Below are 16,046 nucleotides of genomic sequence, written 5' to 3' on the forward strand. Positions count from 1 at the left end.
TTTTTTTGTCCTTAATGGCCATTAATAAAAAAATCACTAAAAGGAAGATACCAGATCAAATCGGCTACTGAATTGTGACCGTATGAGAGCTCCCACGGGCAGTCTCGAGGGCCTTACGGAGCCACAACACTTCTCTGTCCGAAACACGGAGGGGCAGGAAAACGCTCCAACACACGAGGCAATTATGAGGATATTGTGCACACACTTAGACTAAATCCTTGGTTAGAGAAAGCAACAGATGAGTAAAAATAGTCCTATTCTTTTGAAGAAAAACTCAATCAATTGTGAGAATAATTTAAATCTTCAGAAGGAACATACGAGAAAAACAGTCACTGATGGAACTGTTTAATTCGATATGGTCAGACTTTTTCAAAGTAACACAGAGTAAGACACAACTAGAGGGCAGGCAAGTTTCATATTTACAGTCATTCAGAAGTATTCAGCAGAGTTAACACTAATGCTCTATTATTTACCATTAAACATAACAAAACAAAAAAACAGTTGGGCAAAGAGAAAAAAAACAGACCAATTCAGTGTAATCACTCAGCTGGATTCTGCATGACAATCAGGAGGTAGTCGTTCTCTGGGGAAAAAAAAAAAACAACACAAAAAACTAACCATCGTTAGACTCTCATTGCTGGTATTTGTTCGCAGCAACAGTAAATGTCGCCGGTTTTCGTCTCTCACTGGCACACTGTGGGAACTGCAGAGCCCTGACATTCACCCTCGATAAGCAAAGCAGGCTTGGCCCGGCGGATCACCCGTCTGTGAGCCAGCCTCAGCACCGCGCGCTCCCCAGCTCCGCCTGTGCCTCGGAAATGGCTGGCACACGCGGGGACGGCACCCAAGCGGCTGGTGCGAGGCCGAGGCTTCCCAGAGAGAGTGCAGAGCCGGGTGCGGTGCCTGCAGCCGCGCCTGTGCCGGGGCAACGCTTCCTCCTCTCTTCCTCCTCCGCACGGGAACCAGGGGCTGCCTCCGCACAGACCCCAGGGCCTGTCTACGGCCTGCGGGGAGCAGCCTGCTGCCCGTGCAGCGCCCGCCTTGCCTCCCCGTCAGCACCACCTCACCGCGGGGCCGGCGCGGTCGGAGGGAGCAAAGCCGAGCTCCTGCACACGAGCGAGCTGCGCTCATCCCACCGCTTCCCGTCTCACAACTGGATGAAACGCCGAGGGCGCTTCCTTAAAGAAGGTTGTTGCTGCCGCTGCTGCATTCTACGACTCGCGACTACAGCTGCAACACGCTCTGGGAATCCCTCTGAACCGGAAAATCCATTAAGACTGTTTGGCTTGATCACTTAGTCTACCGCACTGAACTAAAACTGCTCTCAAAACATATTCCTTCCCAGCTCCTGCGGTCTTACACTGAAAACCACAAAGCAGGAGAGGCTGCAACACGCTCTCAAACACGATTTAACAGTTTCTACTCTGATCAACACAAAACGAGGGAAGTGATTTCCCCCAGTCACACATCACAACGCAAACTCAGGTCAAAGCTTCCAACTCTGAAGGAAGCACAACAGCTCCTGGAACAGAAGAGATTACACAGCGCACATGAAAGCAGCAGGCGGAACTCTTCTCTCAGGCTGACAGCGTCAGCCTCCCAAGAACAAACCCTGCTGGATTCCCCGCCGCCCGCGTTCACCCCGCGCGCTTTTACCCGGTGCCACCATGATTTCGTTTTTCTTGGAGCGGATCCGCAGGAACGTGAGGTCATTCTGGGGATCGATTTCTCGCACAGCGCTCCTGGCCATCATGCTGAGGCTGCGAACGATCTCCCCGTAATGACAGGCTGTGGCGTTGTCCATAGTACTTCTGATAGGAATACCTGTGAGGAACAGGGGACAGCACGGGTCAGCGACAACACCCCACAACTAACCCCGCCTCGGGCATCATCCGGTCCAACCGGGGTGGCTACTTCACCAGAGGAGATGTTGGCCCTGCACCAGGGATCAGCAGTGCTCTTCTTGAAGGCTTAAAAGAAGAACGTGAACACAAGTCAGATGTGGAGGGGCTAAGGTCTGGAACCACAGGGGTAGGTGAGAACTGCTCACCTCTAGTAGCATCAGTGCTTTACTTTTGCTTTTTCATTTATTTGTTTATTTATGAGATTTATAAATAGAAATAAATAATAACAAAAATAGAACCATAGAGTGGTTTGGGTTGGAAGGGACCTTAAAGATCATCTAGTTCCCACCCCCCTGCCCTGGGCAGGGACACCTCCCACCAGACCAGGTTCCTCCAAGCCCCATCCAGCCTGGCCTTGAGCACTGCCAGGGAGGGGTGACGCCGAGAAACATTCTTTATTACAGGGGTGTCCTGGTTTGGGCTGAACCAGAACTAATTCTGGTTTAGTGCTTTCACTTTTCAGTCAAGCCTCCTCTAACTAACGGCACTTTCTGAAGCAGCAGCATGTTTTTCCAGACAGTGACTGCTCCCAGCAGTGACAGCCCCGATGGTCACAGTCCGGACCAAGGAATGGGATGCAGAGGGGCCCTGGCTTAGACTTGTTCTTACAGCGACCAAGGTCACTGCTGAGTCTTGTACCCCGTGTTGGGGTGGGGGAGTGAAAAGGGTCACAAGCACGAAAAAGGCCGCCCCTGCAGGGAGGAGCGAACCGGACAGGTGACCCAAACCTGACCCACAGAGTGTTCCATCCCATAGACGTCATGGTCAGTGTCAAGCTGAGGGATCACGAGGGTCAATCTCTCTTCTGTGATGGCGACATCTGAAGAGGACTCTGTCCGTCGATCCCGACCCATGTGTCCCTGAATCCAGGGCCTGAGTCCAGCTCCTGCAGCCCGTCCCTGTCTGCTGCCCAGTCCAGCCTGGGACTGCCCCAGTGCCAGCCCTGCAGCCCCAGCGGTGACGTATCGTCATCAGGGTGGGGGGAGCTGGGGTCGGTATTGCTGTTGTATCTATTTGTATCTATTTGTACATATTGTACATATTTCATTATTTCCTTATTCTTATCTGTTCTTTTATGGACACTGTTTCATTAAAGCTGTTGGAGTTTTCTTTTCCAAACTGTAAAGTCTCTCTCCCTTGTTCTCTTTCCTTTTCCCTTCTGGGAGGGGAGAGGGGTTAATAGAGAGCGTCTGTCATTCATCAGCGGCCGGCCCAGCCTCAACCCATGACAGAGGGGGCAGCCACAGCTGCTCTCAGCAGCCTATGCCAGTGCCTCACCACCCTCAGAGTGCACAATTTCTTCCTTGTATCTAATCTAAATCTATCCTTTTTCAGCTTAAAACCATTACCCTGGTGGGGAGAGAGGAACAGCAAGGTTTCAACGTCACGACCAAATACTGGCATGCTCCAGGTGGATGTTCAAATAAGCGCAGCTTCAGCCTGGGGAGCACAACCTGTTATTCACTATCGTGAAAAAGGAGCAGGAACACAAGCTGCATACAAGTACACAGGGATCTGACAGTCAATATATTCATATATAGCTACTATCTGTCATCCTTTCTAAGGATTATTTCTGGGACACGTTCAATTTAAATTATTAATTGCGCAATTTTAAGAAGCTGGGCCGCTCCCAGTGTACTTGGAGTGCTCTGAGCAAGCCTGCTCGGTACGACCCTTCAGTAACTCCAAAAGAGACAACAAGCGTACGGGGCTCATGAGGCCGTGAGCACGAGACAGCTGCCGAGCTACCCGGGTCTGCCAGGACAGCAGCGCTCTGGACACGCACAGCAGCGACATTCCAGAGGTCCTGAGAGCTTTTAGTGCTACTGAGAGAGGCTGTGACAGGACACTCAAACGCTGGCGTAACTCAAACATTTCTCAGCCTTTGCAACTAATTTTAATTCACTTCCTAAAACAATAAAGTGAGCTTGCAGAAAAGCAGACATGGGGATCCAGCTTCCTCCTGTAGCCTAACTACTGTCTGTCTGCCTGGGCTACAGGAGAACCTTGGCTACAGGCAGACCGTAACCGCGAGCAGTACAGTCAGCGGCCGTGAAAGCGCGTGTTCGGACCGAGTTTTACCTCGGAAAACCGAGACAGACACAGTACCTTCAGGATTAAGAACAATCATTCCTTGCACTCCTTTTTGGCTCTGAATTCGCTTCAGTGTTTCTTCCACCTCAGCCTGCAGAGAAAGCACAAGGCAACAGGAGTCTGCAGCTGCTCCTCGCCCGCCGCCCGGCTTTGTAACGGCGTGTCTGAGAATGAAGCGGCCCAAAGGGGACTCAGACAGACACCGCCCACACCGCTCTGCACAGCGAGGGCTGTGCGCTTCCGTGCTGCCTTTTCCCCGTGACCTTTTCAGTTGTTTTCCGCCTGTCTTCGCTCTGCACTCACTCGTGATGACACCCTCGTGGAAACACGGACCTCCCCTCTGATCTTTCCCTCTCTTCTCCTCCCAACCCTCCCGCAACCTCCCGCACCAGATCCTCACTGTAGGCTTGAACTGGAAGGCTGCTCAGTCAGACTGCGACAGTTCAGGCGTCAAGCAACAATCGTGTATGAAAATACACATCGAATTTATCAAAAAAGCAGAAAAAGACACATTCGGGGTGCAAGGCCACCTTCCCTCTTAGCAAATGAACGCTAAGAGCAATTACAAATAAGAAAAGTGAGGGGGAAAATCATAAATAAACGCTATTTATTTATAATTATCATTTGTGCTGGGAAAGCTACAAGATTATAACCACTAACAATAATTTACAACTTGGCAAAGTCAACCTAAAAAAAAAAAAAAAAAGAAGGAAAGCAGAAACAAAAGGCTGAGGCAGCAGTGCCTTTGCCTTCTCTGGAAACACCCCCACCGGCTTCAGAAGAGCTTTCAAGCCCTCCTGCACGACCGCCACTGCCACAAGGCACCCATCGATGCTCAACCACGGGTGCTCTACCAGGGTGACAGCACCCCAGCACCTGAGCTGGCCTCCGCACGGGGACTGTCTGGCGCTGTCTATCCCTGCTCAAGGACCCGCGGCAGCTTTCAGATCCCGCAAGCCCGAGCTCTGCAGAAACGGTCCGGGAGGGCAGACGGGACTCCCCTGAGCTCGGGAAGGGCAGACCGGCAGGGGGAGTCCGGCCAAGCCGGCTGTGCTCCCCAGGCACCGTGGGCGACCCCTCCGCTCCCACCCCGCAGCAGACGGGCACAGCCACGTTCTGAGCCCGGGTCCCCGGGGAGAGCACTTGTCCTACAAACCACCGTGGCCTCAGCCTCAGGACTGCAAACTTTGTGCAGAGAGCTGTCAGCAGCGCCCCAAGCAGCTTGGAGCGACACCGACTGCTGCTGCTAGGAGATGGTTTTCCCGCCTTACCCAGCACAGAAGAATTCAGTCTTTCCAACAGCGCTCTTGATTATTTCTGAATGCTGGAATATTTTCAAATGGAAGACGAGGCAAGTGAAATAAAGGACAAACTACAGCGTGTACAAATGCTGAGACAAGTCTGGCGGCAAACTGTTAAGTCTGAAATAACCTCCCGACTTGTTACCGGCAGCATTGAAGTCCTGACTCGGTAAATACTCTCCTTCGTTGGCCCTTAACAAACCTATTTGGATGCAAAGCAGCGTCCACGCAGAACAACACCAATTTCTAATTTCTTCTAACAACGAACCGATAACCGGACTCCCAAGGTGGGGTGATCCGCTCTGACGGTCACTGCTGTGGGCAGGGGAAGGTCCTGCTCCTCCCGTCCTTACTCCCCGACACACACACCCCCCCCACACACTTCCCACACACCAGCTCCGGGGCTTGTCTCACACCTCCACAAGCCAGTTTGTTGACAAAAGGTCGCCATCACGACAAACTTATCTACACAGCTGCAGAGACGCCGGCACTTCTTTATGGGAAGCACAGGGGATAGCTCCACCTGACGTGCTTCAAAGTTACACAAAAAATTCAGCGTTTTATATCCTTTTTCTGCAAAGTCATGGTCTTCAACATATTTTAACATAAGCATGCGTGTTATGCCCGCTATTAATTTTGACATTTACAATGACTGGTCCACCCTATTAACTAACTTCATTAGTATGCCTATACTAATATCATTATTGGTTATCTTACTGATCAAGATCTCTGATATACAAATTAGGATGGGGATCACGTGAGGGTCTTCACCTTAATATTCCTTAGTTTCTCTGGTTCCATCCCATAAGATAAGAAGACACGCCAAGAATGTGCACTTTCTTGTACCTGCCTCCCGCCTCCCTGTTCTGTTCTGGACAATTTCACAATTAGCTGCAGCTTTAGCTTTGACCTTCTTTGGAAGGCAGCAGTTGTTGTTTCTTAGCATAAGTGAGGTTTTGTATATTTCTTACTACAATGTAAACTAGTATCATTAATACATAGCGTTATTCTTTAAAGCAATTAAGTCATTCATTAAAACCAATTAAGTTATCAATCAAAAGTGATTATCTATTCAAAATCCAAACTTGATTATTACAAGTTCAACTCACCGCACCAGCACAAACACTAGTGAAAAAAAGGATTGATACGTTTAACTCATGAAACAAACAGAAACTCTCTCAATACAGAGCCGACTAACTACAAGAGACGGAGGAGGAGAGATGCAGTCTGCAAAAGGAGAGTAAATGCTCCCCCATCACCAATCTGCTCTTACATAACCTTTGCTGCGTATACAACAGCTGCCTTTACCTTCCTGTTTTCACCTAGAAAGCTCTAACTCCTAGGTTTGCCTAAAGTATGTCTTATTAGGCCGCTTCAATTTGCCACCTAGAACTTAGGTCAGTATTTACTTCTTTAGAAGTTTTCCCACACATTTTGATCCCCAATTTCACCAACAAGCGCTTACCAACACCCCATCTGCACGGGAAGCAGCCTCCAACACAACTACGATAAAGCAAACACGTGCCAGGCGCCACCGAACATTAAACAGGCAGTTGTCTTAAAACAGTCTTTTTCCCGATCGCTTTCGGCTCTGGGAATCGTCCCCCGGCAGCCACGAGAAAGGCAAAGGTTTTCCCCCGCCACACGGCGCTTGTCAGAACTAACGGAAGGTCTGCGGGAGCGACGCCCTTCCCACCGCAGGGACCCCGGCACGAAAGCCCACGGCCAGGCAGGCGGGGCTCGGCTGCCGCGGGGCAACCCCTCCGCGACAAAGCGGGGCCTCCGGAGCGGCCTGACCCGCCCGCTCCCGTGAAGCGCCGGCAAGGCCGCGGGACGCCACGAAGCTCCCGGCCTAGCCCAAACCAGGGGCCGCGCCCGCGCGTGCCCAGCGCGGAACCCGAACCCGAACCCAAACCCAAACCGGGGGCGCGGAGAGAAACCGGAGAGGGATCAACCAGCCGCCCGCAGCCCGGTCGCGCTTTCACTCGGTGCAGGGCGCCGGCAGGCGCGGGCAGCGGCCCGGGCGGGGGCAGCCGCTGGCCGAGGAGGCCCCGGGACCGGCCCTCTCCGCCTCGCTCCTGCTGCCGAGCGGCCGCCCGCCGTACCGCGAACGCGGCCGAGCGGCCGCCCGAGAGCCGGGGGAACCCCGCGGCGGCGACAAAGCCCCGCTCCCGCCGGCCCGGGCAGCCCCGGCGCCCGCCGCTGCCTCACCCACCATCTCGAACCGCCGCCTCTCCGCTCACTCACGGCTCCGCTCTGCAACGGCACCCGCGCGCGCACCGCACGCTCCGCCAATCATCGCGGAGCAGCGGCGATCGCGGAGCAGCGGCGGGCCGGGCGCCGTAGCGCGCGCCGTGCTCCGGCAGCACTTGTGCCCCGGCGGGGGCGGAGCCGAGAACCGGCGCTGTGGCCGGACGCCCCCTCCCCGCTGCCCCAGGGCCCGGCGGGGGGCGAGGCCCGGCCGCTCGTTGCCCTCGTGTGTGAGGGCCTTGACTTGAGGGATACAGGGGGGGGGAAAGAGTTGCCCCCCCAGCCGCCGGTGCGGCCCCCGGGAGAAGGGGAGGCGCTGCGCAGGGCTGGGCCGCTCACCTCCCGGCAGGCGCGCTGCAGCCCCAGGGACGGGGCTGCTGACCCCCTCGGAACCCCCTGCCTGCTGCGAGCCCCCGAATTCACGTCCCCCGGGGCACGGTGGCGGCTGCCCCCGCGGGTGAGACCCGCCTTCGGGAAGGGCCGGGGAGGCCCCGTGCTCTGGGGGCGGAATCAGTAACGTGCTCAAGAGCGGGGCCAAACGCCCCCCCAGCGGGTGCCGCACGGGCCCAAGAGCAGCACTGGGGTCTCTGCCCCTTCCCCCCGGACCCGCTCTCTGCTCGGACCGGACGGCGCTTCCCTCAGCACTGCGGCCCTGCCCGCAGAGAACCGACACCGGTTACAGAGAGCAGGTGGCTGCTGGGTAAACAGTAGAAAGATGACCTCATCAAGGGGTTTTCTTGGGGGTGTCCCCCCCCCCCCCCCGATACTCTGAAAACCGGGATTTGACAGACAGCAGCTAAACTCCCTGGCCTTTCCCATCTGGCAGGACTACTTTATGCCCAGAGAAAACAGCACATTTCTCCCACAAACCCCGTCATTTGTGCTCCAAAGCACGGAGGGAGCGACTCCAACCTGCCCCGCTGCGGGAAGAAAAGGCCGTTGTTACTGCGGGTGTTTCCTTGGCAGAGAAAAGCCTTCCTGGGGGCGGCGGCTGCTGCTGCCGCCGAAACTGCGTTACGGAGCCTCTGTGAAGGTCTGGCAAAGCGAGCGGAGCGACCCCCCTGCGCAGCCCTGCGGCCAGGGATGACCCTGGGCGGGGGAGGGGCAGCTGAGGGAACACTTGAACAAACTGGCCGCAAGGACGTCCCTGAGACCTGACGGGACGCACCCGTCAGCTGGGCGGTGCCCCTGTAAAGCTGATGTCCGTCACCTCGGACAGGTCATGGCAGGCGGGAGAGGTTCCTGCCGGCAGGAAGGAGTAACCCCCGCTTCTCCCTTCGTGCGGAGGATGAGGGGAGCTACGAGGCGGGTCAGTCTCGGCTGAGCTTTTGTTCCCTCCTTCCTGTCAGGCCTGGACAGAAGACACAAACTGTGCTCCCTGACCTTGCCTCTGTCTGTAACAACAGCTGTCGTCTGTCCTTACAGTGAGGCCCCTCGGTCTGGATCGCTCATAACATGTCCATTTTCTTTCAGCCACTGCACAATACCCCTCTTGCCTGTTCCTACTGATGTCCTTGGCAAAACTCCTTATTTAAGGAGGTGCACTTCAGATCCAAAAAACCCCGGGTCAGTCAAAGGTTTAAAGGAGATGGGAGGAGCCAGCTGCACCAACCCAGCACCAGCACGCTGTCCTAACCTCACCCAGGATCGCCAACGAGCTCTAGGCATGCCAGCACTCCCACAGGGCAAACACCACTGACAAAGGGGACCCCTGGGTGCTTGTGAAACCCTGCTCGTGGAGCGAAATCTCCCCGGAGGAATCCTGTTGTGCTGGTAAAGGAAGTGGATTTTGTCAACAGAAACAGTGCTGACACTCAGGCCTCTGCTGCCATGGCTGTGCTTGTCGGAGCTCTCCGACCCCGCACACCCCAGCTGCCCCAGCTTTTACTGCAGATTACACTGGTTCAAGGAGCTGCTCGAGCCCTGCTGACAGAATGGCAGCCTACACTGGTGTAACTACCTGTGCCAGACGTTCGTCCCCTACAGACGTAGCTACGCACGACAAGTGTTAAGATCAAAGACAGACGCCCCGTTCGTGAAGAGGAGCGCTGCCCAGCGAGAGCTCAGCCATCTCGGGCAGACGGAGCTGCTTGGGAGGGCGCTGGGGCGAACACAAGCTGGAGCAGCTTAAAAGAGCTGCTCTAAGATCCACAGAAGATGAGTTTCTACAAGCCCAGTTTTTGCAGCATTAATGCGTTATCACCCCCGCTCCTCTGCCAGAGCCTTATCTCGGAGCAGAGGCAGCACAAGAGAACACGGCCTCAGGCCTCAAGTGTCAACACCAACATTTTTCCTAGAGACTCCAAAACTGCCCTGGAGCCTGGAACAGCCCCGTACCTGCTGAGATCGCCCACAAATTCTTAGTCTGTCCCTCGGTGCAGAACTGGACAGTATCCCCTGTTCCTACTGCTGCTTGTAGTGTCGAAAGAGCAGGGCTGAACACGGGTTAATCACTTCTGCTGACAGATACACGAGCCGGGAGCGATCCCTCACCGGCACAAGGAGCCCTGACCAAAGCCCCAGTGACAAAACCACCGCTACCCGATCGAGGCTCCTTGACCGTCCGGCAGTTTCGCAGCTGGGGGCCGGGCCTCTTCGCTCCGGTGCGCTTGGGGAGAAATTCCTCCTCAGGCTGGTGAAACCCTTCCAGCACGAGCAGCCTGAGGCCAGAGCGTGAGAGGCTGAAGCACGAGCAGGCAGCCACGCTGCCCATCTCCGAGGGACACACGGGGCTGGGAAGGGAGCGGGCTGGCTGGGCCCCGCTCCCGGCTGGAGCCCTCAGCGGTGCTGAGCTCCCCCAGCGTGTGAAGGAAACGCAGCACAAGCCAACAGGCTCCGTTGTCAGCCTGGGCGATGACGCTCTGCACTCCGCGAAGGCTCTTCCGTACGAGCCAGAGCTGGGTCTGTCACACACGTGACAAACCCTCAGTGCAGACGTGTTGCACAGAGCGCTCTGCGGGCCCTTACGAGGCTCTTCCGAGGCTACAAAAATAACCCTTTATTGTTTTGGAGGAACCAGGTGACCTTTTTTTTGTCCTTAATGGCCATTAATAAAAAAATCACTAAAAGGAAGATACCAGATCAAATCGGCTACTGAATTGTGACCGTATGAGAGCTCCCACGGGCAGTCTCGAGGGCCTTACGGAGCCACAACACTTCTCTGTCCGAAACACGGAGGGGCAGGAAAACGCTCCAACACACGAGGCAATTATGAGGATATTGTGCACACACTTAGACTAAATCCTTGGTTAGAGAAAGCAACAGATGAGTAAAAATAGTCCTATTCTTTTGAAGAAAAACTCAATCAATTGTGAGAATAATTTAAATCTTCAGAAGGAACATACGAGAAAAACAGTCACTGATGGAACTGTTTAATTCGATATGGTCAGACTTTTTCAAAGTAACACAGAGTAAGACACAACTAGAGGGCAGGCAAGTTTCATATTTACAGTCATTCAGAAGTATTCAGCAGAGTTAACACTAATGCTCTATTATTTACCATTAAACATAACAAAACAAAAAAACAGTTGGGCAAAGAGAAAAAAAACAGACCAATTCAGTGTAATCACTCAGCTGGATTCTGCATGACAATCAGGAGGTAGTCGTTCTCTGGGGAAAAAAAAAAAAACAACACAAAAAACTAACCATCGTTAGACTCTCATTGCTGGTATTTGTTCGCAGCAACAGTAAATGTCGCCGGTTTTCGTCTCTCACTGGCACACTGTGGGAACTGCAGAGCCCTGACATTCACCCTCGATAAGCAAAGCAGGCTTGGCCCGGCGGATCACCCGTCTGTGAGCCAGCCTCAGCACCGCGCGCTCCCCAGCTCCGCCTGTGCCTCGGAAATGGCTGGCACACGCGGGGACGGCACCCAAGCGGCTGGTGCGAGGCCGAGGCTTCCCAGAGAGAGTGCAGAGCCGGGTGCGGTGCCTGCAGCCGCGCCTGTGCCGGGGCAACGCTTCCTCCTCTCTTCCTCCTCCGCACGGGAACCAGGGGCTGCCTCCGCACAGACCCCAGGGCCTGTCTACGGCCTGCGGGGAGCAGCCTGCTGCCCGTGCAGCGCCCGCCTTGCCTCCCCGTCAGCACCACCTCACCGCGGGGCCGGCGCGGTCGGAGGGAGCAAAGCCGAGCTCCTGCACACGAGCGAGCTGCGCTCATCCCACCGCTTCCCGTCTCACAACTGGATGAAACGCCGAGGGCGCTTCCTTAAAGAAGGTTGTTGCTGCCGCTGCTGCATTCTACGACTCGCGACTACAGCTGCAACACGCTCTGGGAATCCCTCTGAACCGGAAAATCCGTTAAGACTGTTTGGCTTGATCACTTAGTCTACCGCACTGAACTAAAACTGCTCTCAAAACATATTCCTTCCCAGCTCCTGCGGTCTTACACTGAAAACCACAAAGCAGGAGAGGCTGCAACACGCTCTCAAACACGATTTAACAGTTTCTACTCTGATCAACACAAAACGAGGGAAGTGATTTCCCCCAGTCACACATCACAACGCAAACTCAGGTCAAAGCTTCCAACTCTGAAGGAAGCACAACAGCTCCTGGAACAGAAGAGATTACACAGCGCACATGAAAGCAGCAGGCGGAACTCTTCTCTCAGGCTGACAGCGTCAGCCTCCCAAGAACAAACCCTGCTGGATTCCCCGCCGCCCGCGTTCACCCCGCGCGCTTTTACCCGGTGCCACCATGATTTCGTTTTTCTTGGAGCGGATCCGCAGGAACGTGAGGTCATTCTGGGGATCGATTTCTCGCACAGCGCTCCTGGCCATCATGCTGAGGCTGCGAACGATCTCCCCGTAATGACAGGCTGTGGCGTTGTCCATAGTACTTCTGATAGGAATACCTGTGAGGAACAGGGGACAGCACGGGTCAGCGACAACACCCCACAACTAACCCCGCCTCGGGCATCATCCGGTCCAACCGGGGTGGCTACTTCACCAGAGGAGATGTTGGCCCTGCACCAGGGATCAGCAGTGCTCTTCTTGAAGGCTTAAAAGAAGAACGTGAACACAAGTCAGATGTGGAGGGGCTAAGGTCTGGAACCACAGGGGTAGGTGAGAACTGCTCACCTCTAGTAGCATCAGTGCTTTACTTTTGCTTTTTCATTTATTTGTTTATTTATGAGATTTATAAATAGAAATAAATAATAACAAAAATAGAACCATAGAGTGGTTTGGGTTGGAAGGGACCTTAAAGATCATCTAGTTCCCACCCCCCTGCCCTGGGCAGGGACACCTCCCACCAGACCAGGTTCCTCCAAGCCCCATCCAGCCTGGCCTTGAGCACTGCCAGGGAGGGGTGACGCCGAGAAACATTCTTTATTACAGGGGTGTCCTGGTTTGGGCTGAACCAGAACTAATTCTGGTTTAGTGCTTTCACTTTTCAGTCAAGCCTCCTCTAACTAACGGCACTTTCTGAAGCAGCAGCATGTTTTTCCAGACAGTGACTGCTCCCAGCAGTGACAGCCCCGATGGTCACAGTCCGGACCAAGGAATGGGATGCAGAGGGGCCCTGGCTTAGACTTGTTCTTACAGCGACCAAGGTCACTGCTGAGTCTTGTACCCCGTGTTGGGGTGGGGGAGTGAAAAGGGTCACAAGCACGAAAAAGGCCGCCCCTGCAGGGAGGAGCGAACCGGACAGGTGACCCAAACCTGACCCACAGAGTGTTCCATCCCATAGACGTCATGGTCAGTGTCAAGCTGAGGGATCACGAGGGTCAATCTCTCTTCTGTGATGGCGACATCTGAAGAGGACTCTGTCCGTCGATCCCGACCCATGTGTCCCTGAATCCAGGGCCTGAGTCCAGCTCCTGCAGCCCGTCCCTGTCTGCTGCCCAGTCCAGCCTGGGACTGCCCCAGTGCCAGCCCTGCAGCCCCAGCGGTGACGTATCGTCATCAGGGTGGGGGGAGCTGGGGTCGGTATTGCTGTTGTATCTATTTGTATCTATTTGTACATATTGTACATATTTCATTATTTCCTTATTCTTATCTGTTCTTTTATGGACACTGTTTCATTAAAGCTGTTGGAGTTTTCTTTTCCAAACTGTAAAGTCTCTCTCCCTTGTTCTCTTTCCTTTTCCCTTCTGGGAGGGGAGAGGGGTTAATAGAGAGCGTCTGTCATTCATCAGCGGCCGGCCCAGCCTCAACCCATGACAGAGGGGGCAGCCACAGCTGCTCTCAGCAGCCTATGCCAGTGCCTCACCACCCTCAGAGTGCACAATTTCTTCCTTGTATCTAATCTAAATCTATCCTTTTTCAGCTTAAAACCATTACCCTGGTGGGGAGAGAGGAACAGCAAGGTTTCAACGTCACGACCAAATACTGGCATGCTCCAGGTGGATGTTCAAATAAGCGCAGCTTCAGCCTGGGGAGCACAACCTGTTATTCACTATCGTGAAAAAGGAGCAGGAACACAAGCTGCATACAAGTACACAGGGATCTGACAGTCAATATATTCATATATAGCTACTATCTGTCATCCTTTCTAAGGATTATTTCTGGGACACGTTCAATTTAAATTATTAATTGCGCAATTTTAAGAAGCTGGGCCGCTCCCAGTGTACTTGGAGTGCTCTGAGCAAGCCTGCTCGGTACGACCCTTCAGTAACTCCAAAAGAGACAACAAGCGTACGGGGCTCATGAGGCCGTGAGCACGAGACAGCTGCCGAGCTACCCGGGTCTGCCAGGACAGCAGCGCTCTGGACACGCACAGCAGCGACATTCCAGAGGTCCTGAGAGCTTTTAGTGCTACTGAGAGAGGCTGTGACAGGACACTCAAACGCTGGCGTAACTCAAACATTTCTCAGCCTTTGCAACTAATTTTAATTCACTTCCTAAAACAATAAAGTGAGCTTGCAGAAAAGCAGACATGGGGATCCAGCTTCCTCCTGTAGCCTAACTACTGTCTGTCTGCCTGGGCTACAGGAGAACCTTGGCTACAGGCAGACCGTAACCGCGAGCAGTACAGTCAGCGGCCGTGAAAGCGCGTGTTCGGACCGAGTTTTACCTCGGAAAACCGAGACAGACACAGTACCTTCAGGATTAAGAACAATCATTCCTTGCACTCCTTTTTGGCTCTGAATTCGCTTCAGTGTTTCTTCCACCTCAGCCTGCAGAGAAAGCACAAGGCAACAGGAGTCTGCAGCTGCTCCTCGCCCGCCGCCCGGCTTTGTAACGGCGTGTCTGAGAATGAAGCGGCCCAAAGGGGACTCAGACAGACACCGCCCACACCGCTCTGCACAGCGAGGGCTGTGCGCTTCCGTGCTGCCTTTTCCCCGTGACCTTTTCAGTTGTTTTCCGCCTGTCTTCGCTCTGCACTCACTCGTGATGACACCCTCGTGGAAACACGGACCTCCCCTCTGATCTTTCCCTCTCTTCTCCTCCCAACCCTCCCGCAACCTCCCGCACCAGATCCTCACTGTAGGCTTGAACTGGAAGGCTGCTCAGTCAGACTGCGACAGTTCAGGCGTCAAGCAACAATCGTGTATGAAAATACACATCGAATTTATCAAAAAAGCAGAAAAAGACACATTCGGGGTGCAAGGCCACCTTCCCTCTTAGCAAATGAACGCTAAGAGCAATTACAAATAAGAAAAGTGAGGGGGAAAATCATAAATAAACGCTATTTATTTATAATTATCATTTGTGCTGGGAAAGCTACAAGATTATAACCACTAACAATAATTTACAACTTGGCAAAGTCAACCTAAAAAAAAAAAAAAAAAGAAGGAAAGCAGAAACAAAAGGCTGAGGCAGCAGTGCCTTTGCCTTCTCTGGAAACACCCCCACCGGCTTCAGAAGAGCTTTCAAGCCCTCCTGCACGACCGCCACTGCCACAAGGCACCCATCGATGCTCAACCACGGGTGCTCTACCAGGGTGACAGCACCCCAGCACCTGAGCTGGCCTCCGCACGGGGACTGTCTGGCGCTGTCTATCCCTGCTCAAGGACCCGCGGCAGCTTTCAGATCCCGCAAGCCCGAGCTCTGCAGAAACGGTCCGGGAGGGCAGACGGGACTCCCCTGAGCTCGGGAAGGGCAGACCGGCAGGGGGAGTCCGGCCAAGCCGGCTGTGCTCCCCAGGCACCGTGGGCGACCCCTCCGCTCCCACCCCGCAGCAGACGGGCACAGCCACGTTCTGAGCCCGGGTCCCCGGGGAGAGCACTTGTCCTACAAACCACCGTGGCCTCAGCCTCAGGACTGCAAACTTTGTGCAGAGAGCTGTCAGCAGCGCCCCAAGCAGCTTGGAGCGACACCGACTGCTGCTGCTAGGAGATGGTTTTCCCGCCTTACCCAGCACAGAAGAATTCAGTCTTTCCAACAGCGCTCTTGATTATTTCTGAATGCTGGAATATTTTCAAATGGAAGACGAGGCAAGTGAAATAAAGGACAAACTACAGCGTGTACAAATGCTGAGACAAGTCTGGCGGCAAACTGTTAAGTCTGAAATAACCTCCCGACTTGTTACCGGCAGCATTGAAGTCCTGACTCGGT

The 16,046-nt window shown here is 54.1% G+C and overlaps 1 protein-coding gene across 6 annotated transcripts in view; it reads right to left on the bottom strand.

Annotated features, from left to right (window-relative positions):
- Positions 1 to 329: 329 nt before the first annotated feature.
- Positions 330 to 16,046, bottom strand: part of LOC147414207 (dynein light chain roadblock-type 1-like) — a 28,400-nt gene continuing 12,683 nt past the window's right edge. Inside the window, exons 1-4 of one of the 6 annotated variants that reach the window (XM_086474969.1) lie at positions 7,515 to 7,578; positions 4,014 to 4,089; positions 1,657 to 1,824; positions 330 to 583 (exon numbers count right to left, since the gene is read on the bottom strand). In XM_086474969.1, coding sequence (XP_086331095.1) covers positions 540 to 583; positions 1,657 to 1,824; positions 4,014 to 4,089; positions 7,515 to 7,517 — 291 coding nt within the window. In that variant the 5' untranslated portion in view covers positions 7,518 to 7,578 and the 3' untranslated portion in view covers positions 330 to 539. The other 5 variants (XM_086474968.1, XM_086474972.1, XM_086474970.1 and 2 more) reach the window with 5 other exon arrangements.

This window comes from Leptosomus discolor, chromosome 17 (assembly GCF_034619465.1).
Source record: "Leptosomus discolor isolate bLepDis1 chromosome 17, bLepDis1.hap2, whole genome shotgun sequence".
NCBI lineage: Eukaryota > Metazoa > Chordata > Aves > Leptosomiformes > Leptosomidae > Leptosomus > Leptosomus discolor.